Source organism: Belonocnema kinseyi, chromosome 3 (genome assembly GCF_010883055.1).
Source record: "Belonocnema kinseyi isolate 2016_QV_RU_SX_M_011 chromosome 3, B_treatae_v1, whole genome shotgun sequence".
Taxonomy (NCBI): Eukaryota; Metazoa; Arthropoda; class Insecta; order Hymenoptera; family Cynipidae; genus Belonocnema; species Belonocnema kinseyi.
This window is the reverse complement of record NC_046659.1, coordinates 118995985-119004747: the sequence shown is the minus strand read 5'-3', so window position 1 is coordinate 119004747 and position 8763 is coordinate 118995985. Positions and strand designations below refer to the sequence as shown.

The window sequence follows — 8763 nt, the reverse complement described above, 5'->3', positions numbered from 1 at the left end:
CGAAAATTCCCTGTTCCAAATTAAAATCATAATTCTTTTCAAATATTCCCAGTTCCAAGTCAGAATTGTAATTCTTTTGGAAAATTCACTTTTCCAGGTCAAGATTGTATTTTTGTTTTTTGAAAATTCACTTTTCCAAGTCAAAATTGTCATTCTTTTGTAAAATTCATCTTTTCAGGCCAAAATTGTAATTCTTTTGGAATATTCATTTTTCCAGGTCAAAATTATAATTTTTTTGGAAACTTCACTTTTCCAGGTCAAAATTGTAATTCTTTTGTAAAATTCACTTTTCCAGCTCAAAATTGCAATTCTTTTGGAAAATTCACTTTTCCAAGACAAATCTATACCTAATTATACTTATTTTCCAAATCCGGATGTAGCCCAGAATTTTAAATCGTTTCGAAAATTCCCAGTTCCAAGTCAAAATTGTAATTCTTTTTGAAAATTCACTCTTCCAAGTCAGAATTATACTTCATTATACTTGTTGTTTAAATCCAGATATAACTCAGAATTTTTTATCTTTCCGAAAATTCCCTGTTCCAAATTAAAATATTTTTTTTAATCCACTGTTCCAATTAAGAATGGCATATAATTCTTTTAAAAAATCCTTCTCCTAGTCAGAATTATAAGGTTTTTTTATCTCAATTTTATTTAATTATACTTCTTTTTAAAATCCAGGTATAACTAAGAATTATAATTCTTTGAGAAAATTCCCAAAATTAACTCCAAATTATTATAATTCTGATGAAACTTTGCCACAAGACCCGAAAGCCTTGGAAAAGTCACGGAATTTTGAAAAAATTATTCAAATTTTGTTTATTTGTACCCATATCAGTCTTAGAAAATACTTTACAGTGAATTTTAACTTTTGGAAAATTAAACCATTATTAAAGAGCCCCTTAAATTTCACATTGATTAATAATTGTACAGTAAATAATTGGTAAAACTATGAGTTGAAACCCTCCAAAGCTTAACTGTTAAGAATTTCGTTCCTTTTTCAATATCTTTGCGATTGTCTTTAGGTTTTAGAGACTTGCGTGAAAAATTGTGGAAAACGATTTCACGCTCTCTCCTGCTCACGAGAATTTGTACAAGAGCTGGTTAAGCTAATTGGACCAAAGAATGAGCCACCGACTGCCGTTCAAGAAAAAGTTCTGAGTCTCATACAAACTTGGGCCGATACCTTCCGCAATTTGCCTCACACCCAAGGCGTTACACAAGTCTACCAAGAGCTCAAAACCAAAGGCATCCAATTTCCCATGACTGACCTGGATGCCATGGCACCAATCATTACTCCCGAAAGGGTACGTTCAGCCTTTTTTTAATACATACTTTACACACATTATATAACCGAAAGTACCCTATTTTCAAGATTTGGCCCCTACCGTACCCTATTTTTCAATATATGGTTCCTAAAGAACCATATTTTCAAGATATCAGGGTGACCATCCAACCGGGAGAATCGGGAGAAAACCGGGAGAGAAATATTACAACGGGAGATTTCCCGTATTTCATAATTCGCGCATTTTGTAATTCTTGCAAGTTCTCAAACTAGAAAGTATATAATTTTCAAAGTAGTTTTAAATAATATATTTTATTATTATATACATATATATATATATATATTAATAATATATTTCTGGTCTTTAAAAGTTATATAACTTTAATTCAAAATGATGGGTTTAAATGCACTATTCTCAAACAAATTAATCTGAGGCCTTGTAACTGAAGGTTTTTCTTCAATTAATTTGCAAGTTAATTCTAATTAGTTTCAAATTCATATTAAAAGCCTCGATAGTTATATATAATTTCAAAAAATGGAATCATATCGCAGAATTATTGTATTATTATTATTTCTTTTAATTTTCAAGATATCTTAAAATTCTCCGATTTTTAGTTGAAGATTGAAGCAAATACTTCAATAAAACTTTTTCAATATTACTTGATACTACATGATATGATACTTATTATTAATATATTTATCCTCTTTCAAATATCTAAAATTTAAAATTATAGTTTCAGTGTGCCTGAAAGATTAAACTGTTTTAGAATTGCACATTGGAAATGTAATTGTAAATTAAAATTACAAATATTTTAAAGGCAATAAATATATTGTTAATAAGTAGCATATCATGTAGTATCAAGTGAAATTTCAGGGTGGCCGTTTTGATCAAAGAAAAAAATTCCCGGTTTTTTTCCGGTTCGCAAACATTTTTTCCATTTAAAGTAATAAGAACTAAGCTTCTAAACAAAGCACTGAAAGTGGAACTCTTGAATTTTAAACTTTTAAAACTGAAGTTTGACAGTTTTTTAATTCAACAATTTTGTATTAAAATTTTTAATTATTCACACGTATAAAATGGAAGTTATTAACACTTTTCACATAAACAATTTTTAATTAAATGCAGGTAAACTGTCAAATTAAAATTTTAAGCTTTTATGAATTTAAATTTTTTTTCAAATAGTTTAAAACCTATTAAAATGCTTCAAAATTTTATTTCAAATCTTAGAACACCTTCAGTCCTTTTACATTTTTTTAAATATTCAAATTTTTTCAGAACTTTTAAACATCTTTTAAAATGATTTGAAAATTTCCTGAAATTTGTTCTCAATTTTTTTTTGATATCCTATAAAATTAAAATAATTTACATAAAATCTTCAACATTAATTTTTGATAACTTTGAAATGAGCTTAGAAAAATTCAAAGGACTTCAAATGAATTTCATAAAATGCCCAAGAATTTTAGGTAACATTAAGACCTCAGGATCAATTAAATAATTTTTTTTTTAATTCCAAAAAAATTAAAGAGACTTCCAAATAATTTAAACGAATTCAGAGCTAATTTCAACAAATTATTTTAAACGTTTGAAACCCTAATAATTTATAACCAAAAAAGTAAATAATGACTAAAAAATATTTAAAAAGCCTTCAAACGAATTGGAAACAATAATAAATAAATGTAATTGATTTCCGCAAAATTTGAATGAATTTAGAGCAATTTAAGGTAAACCCGAAGAATTAAATGAAATTCATACAAATTGAAATTAATTCTAAAGAATTTAAGAATATGAAAAAACCTAATTGAATTCCATAACTTTGAGATGAGCTTAGAAAAGTTCAAGGGAATTCAAAAGAATTTAATGAAATGCCTAAGAATTTTAGGTGAAAAAAAATTCTGACTTCAGAATCAATCAATTAAAATTTTCTTTAATTCAAAAAAATCCACTCAAGGAAAAAATAAAAAATTTAACATTCTTCATGAAAATTCAGAAATCTGAAATTGTAACCACTTAAAATTACCAAAATTTTAAATATTATATTAAATTAATATTAAATTTTTGAATATTTAATAGCGAAATGGTCCTAAAATTTTGATTATTTTTTTATTTTTTCAGAACTTCTAAACATCTTTTGGAATGATTCGAAAATTGCCTAAAGTTTATTCTAATTTTGTTTAATGTCCGATAAAATTATAATAATTTACATAAAATCTTCCACATTAATTTTTGATAATTTTGTAAATCTTTTTAAATAATTTCTTCAAATAAGTTTTTCAAAAGAAAAAATCATTTTCAATTTTTCGGTGATTTTTTTTATTCTTTTAAATAAAAAAATCTATATTTTATTTTAAATTAGGCCGTGGAATATTTGCATCGAAATTTTGGTACGAATAGAACAATTAAAATTGTAACGTTCAAAGCTTAGTTTTAAATATTTAATTGATAATTTACTGATTTTGAGTGAACATTCAGATATTTCTAAATATTAATTAATTGCCCTTTTTTTATTAAAAAAAATTTCAAATTGAATGGTTTTAAAATTGAGTATTTTAAACTGAAATACTATTTGAGATTTAATAAAAGCCTTGAATTATGAGTATATTATTTAGCAACTTCTTAAAAATTAAAAAAAGTTTTAATCTGGTTTAAAATATTTTTTATGTAAAATCTTCGTTTTTAAACGCTCATAATTTTTAATGTTTTAAATCTTCAAAACGGCATTTTAAAATTCTTTAAATTAAAGTTCACGCTTGAATATTAAAAATGTAAAATGAAAAATCTTCATATAATTATTTTTAATTAATTAATTAATCTTTCACGCCTAAAATAGTTTAATCTTTGAGGCCTTGAAACTAAAGTTTTTTCTTATTTTAATTTTTAGATTAGTTTTTGGAGGTTTCGAATTTTAAATTTCTGTATATTGTTGTTTCAAATACAAATATTCAAAATTTAGTATTATATGACTTGATGGCAAGTTTTGAATTTAATAATTTTGGATGTAAATATAAAGCAATTTCGAATTGAAAATCATAAAATTGTATAATTTCAAAAAATGGAATCATATCACAGAATTTTTGTTTCATTATTTCTTTTAATTTTCAATTAAAATTGAATTGGTTCAATTTTGGAAAGTATTTTTAGCAATTTAAAAATTATTAATTTTTAAGCGATTTAAATTTACTTCCAGTAATTGAAATTTTAAAGGGTTTGAGTAAAAAAAGTTTTGATATCACAATTTTTGGTGAATAAAATTTTTTTCTGTTTTAAATTTAGTTTAGTTTTAACGTTCCGCATTTAAAATTACTATTTATTTCGAAAGATTTTTTAAAAGAATAATTCGATTCACTTTTCATTTTAGAAAAAGTTATCTAATCAGTTTTAATGTTAACTTGTAATTTTATTATGCTATGACAATTTAAAAATTCTAGAATTTTAGAAACTTTGCGTTTGAAAGATTCAATTGAGTTTTCAATATTAAATTTTCCAATTTTAATCGTTTTGTATTCAAATTATTCAAATTTAAAAGTTTTCAATCTTTAATTATTTAATTTTGTACGCTTTTAATTATAAATAATATATTTTTAGTTCCTCTGAATGTTAAATGATCCAATTTACAAAATTTGAATCCTAAATATTCAATTTTTAACGTTTTGAAAATGCCATATTTTCGAAATTTTAATATAAAATCTTACTAATTTCGTGATTCACTAAATCAAATTAAATTTGTTTAATTTTTAACGCTTCGACTTAGAAATTATACAATTCAACTCATTCTAATTAAATTTTCCAAAATCGTTCGTATATGTTTTTTTTTAAATTTCAGGCGCTTCAAATTCGAAATTATTAATTTTTTAAAAGTGTTTTAATAGAATTAAATACTTTGATGGGATTTTTAAGATTGTAGGGTATTTTTAAAACTTCTAAGGCTTTTTCAAGAGATCTTAATTTGAAATATTGTATGTAATTTTAAAAGATTCTGAGGAACTTTTAATTAATTTCAATATTTTGAAGGGATTTGAAAGCGTTTAAAAGACCGCCAAAAATCGGGAAATGACAGTGAATTTATGTTTTGACCGGGAATTTGACAGATATGTAGGGGAAAAAATCTGTCCAACTTAGATTTCAACCGTTTTTTAAAATAATTAGTTGAAGGTTTTCCATTTTAGAGTTTTGATTTTTAAACGTACATTTTAATTTGAAGAATTTTAAAATGCCGTTTTGAAGACTTAAACCATTAAAAATTATGAGCTTTTAAAAACGAAGAATGTTAATGAAAAATCTTTTTAGTTTATCAACTGTAAATATAAATTAATGATTTCTAAAATTGAATTGTACTTTAAAATTTTAAAAGTGAACAATAATTAATTTTAAAAGCCGATTTGGAATCAGTTCACAATTTTAGATTTTCCAGATGCTTAAAGTTAAACATTAAACCTAAACAAATGTAAACTCCCTGATTAAAACTTTTTTTAATTTTTAAATAATTCAGAAATAATATACTCATAATTTAAGGCTTTTATTAAATCTTAAATATTATTTCAGTTTAAAAGACTCCATTTTTAAACCATTCAATTGGAAAATTTTTTATTAAAAAAAGGGCAATTAATTAATATTTATAAATCTCTGACTATTCGTACCAAATTTCGATGCAAATAGTCCACGGCTTAATTTAAAATCAAATTTAGATTTTGGCAGATTTTTTTATTCACAAGAATAAAAAAAATCATAGAAAAATTAAAAAAGATTTTTTATTTTGAAAAATGTATTTTAAGAAAAAATTTGAAAAGTTTGACAAAATTATCAAAAATTGATGTGGAAGATTTTATGTAAATTATTTTAATTTTATAAAATATTTTTAAAAATTTAGAACAAATCTGAGGAAATTTTCGAATCATTTAAAAAGATGTTTAGAAGTTCTGAAAAAAATAAAATATTTAAAAATTTGAAAAAATGTAAAATGACTGTGTTTCAAGATTTGAAATAAACTTTTAAATTATCCAAAAAATTTTAATACTACATGATATGATACTTATTAATAATATATTTATTGTCTTTAAAATATCTATAATTTTACTTTACAGTTATATTTTCAATGTGCAATTCTAAAATAGTTTGATCTTTGAGGCCTTGAAACTAAAATTTTTTCTTATTTTAATTTTTAGATTAATTTTTAGAGGTTTCGAATTTTTAATTAAAAAATATTGTTTTATATGCAAATTTTCAAAATATAAGAACCATTTCGGTATTAAATATTTCAAAATTTAGTATTAAATGTCTTGATAATCAGTTTTTAATATAATAACTTTGGATGTAAATATAAAGCAATTTTAAATTAAAAAGCATAAAATTGTACAATTTAAAAAAATGAAATTATATCATAGCAGTATTGTTTTGTATTCTTCATCTTAAATGTTTATTTTCTATATAAAATCATAGGACTGTCCGATTTTTAGTTAAAGATTTAAACAAGTAAGTAATTTCGAATTGAAAAAAATTTTACATTCGAAAATTTCTGGAATGAATAATAATTCTATAGAAGATTTGAAATAAAAAAAAAAAAAAATGATGAGAATGAAACTATCTGAAATTAATACATGAGTAAATAAACAGTTTTTAATTTTTTCTTTTCATTGGTTTCAATTTTCAATCAAAATTGAATTTAACCAATTAAATTTTAATTGAAAATTAATTGAAACAATTGAAATTTAAAGGTTTGAGTCTTAAAAAGTTTTAATATCACAATTTTTGTTAAATAAAAGTTTTTTCATTTTTAAATGAACTTTATTTTTAATGTTCGCAATTTTAAATTACTATTTATTTCGAAAGTTTTTTTTTAGAATAATTCAATTCATTTTTTATTTTAGAAAAAGTTGTCTAATCAGTTTTTACGATAACTTGTAATTTTATTATGTAATGACATTTTTAAATTCTAGAATTTTAGAAACTTTGCGTTTGAAAGATTCAATTTAGTTTTCAATATTAAATTTTCAAATCTTAATTGTTTTTGAATTAAAAGCTAACTCAATTCAATTTAATTGAGTGGATTTTTTTTTAATTTTTAAAAGTTTTTATTTAATTGCTCCTGAAGTCAGCATTTTTTCACCTAAAATTCTCAGTCATTTAATGAAATTGGAATTCCCTTGAACTTTTCTAAGCTCATCTCAAAGTTTAGTCATTAGTTACTTTTTTGGTTATAAATCAGTAGGGTTTCAAAGGTTTGAAATTATTTTTTGAAATTTGCCCTGATTTTTTTTTTGTCTATTTGGAATTCTCTTGAATTTTTTAATTTAAAAAAATTTTTATTTCATTAGTCCAGAAGTCTGAACTAAACCTAGAATTTTTAGGCATTACATAAAATTCTTTTGAATTCCTTTGAATTTTTCTACGCTCATTTTAAATCCACTCAATGCAATCAAATTTTTTTATTTTTAAATTGTTTGCTATTCTTTTCAATTTTTTGTAATTCACCGGGAATTCGTATGAATTTTATTGTATTCTTCTGGTTTACCTGAAATTCAATTAAATTTTGTGGAAATCAATTAAATTGTTGTATTATTTCCAATTCATTTTCATTATTTTTTAGTTATTAGTTACTTTTTTGGTTATAAATTAGTAGGATCTGAAAGGTTTAAAATATTTTTTTTCTTCACCCTGAATTCTCTTTATTTTTTATTTATTTGATCCTGAAGTATTAACTTTAAAGTTTACCTTAAATTCCTCTAAATGCATTCTAATTTGTAAGAATTTAATGCAATTTTGAACTTTTAATATCTTTCCAATTCATTTGAATTCTTTTTTATTTTTTTCAGTCATTAGTTACTTTTTTGTTTATAAATTGGTAGAATTTCAAAGGTTTAAAATGATTTGTTTTAATTCACCCTGAATTCTTTTAAATTATTTGGAATTCTCTTGCATTTTTTTTTTAATTTTGCACCAAAAACTGTTTTTTTTTCCATCATCGTTGTTTTTCTCAAAAACCTCAAACTTTAAAAAAAAGTTCCATAGATTAAAAATGTCTTGAAATTAACCGTAGAACACTATGAAATTTTTTCAAATTTTTTTAGAAAAAATTTTTGATTTAAAAAATATGAAAAATTTGCAAAAAAATGTTTTAAAAAATCTGAAAAAGTTCAAGAATATTTTTTGACTAATTCTAAGCCATTTTTATACTTGGAAAATTTGTACCAATCTATAGGCTCTGGTACAAATTTTCCAAGAATAAAAATGTCTTAGAATTAGTCAAAGAATATTCTTGAATTTTTTCTGATTTTTTGAAAAATTTCTTTGCAAATTTTTCATTTTCTTAAAATCAAAAATTTTTTCTAAAAAATCTGAAAAAATTTCATAGTGTTCTATGGTTAATTTCAAGACATTTTTAATCTATGAAACTTTTTTCTAAACTTTAAAGTTTTTGAGAAAAACAATGATGATGGAAAAAAAACAGTTTTTGGAATATTTTTTCATTTTGTCCGCCATTTTGGAA

The 8763-nt window shown here is 22.7% G+C and overlaps 1 protein-coding gene across 8 annotated transcripts in view; it reads left to right on the top strand.

The window, feature by feature from the left end:
* The window catches only part of LOC117169128 (TOM1-like protein 2), a 58828-nt gene that overhangs the window by 15564 nt on the left and 34501 nt on the right, over positions 1–8763 (top strand). For all 8 annotated transcript variants that reach the window (XM_033355312.1, XM_033355308.1, XM_033355311.1 and 5 more), the window contains exon 3: positions 1023–1304. In XM_033355312.1, coding sequence (XP_033211203.1) covers positions 1023–1304 — 282 coding nt within the window. The remainder of the gene's footprint in view (positions 1–1022; positions 1305–8763) is intronic.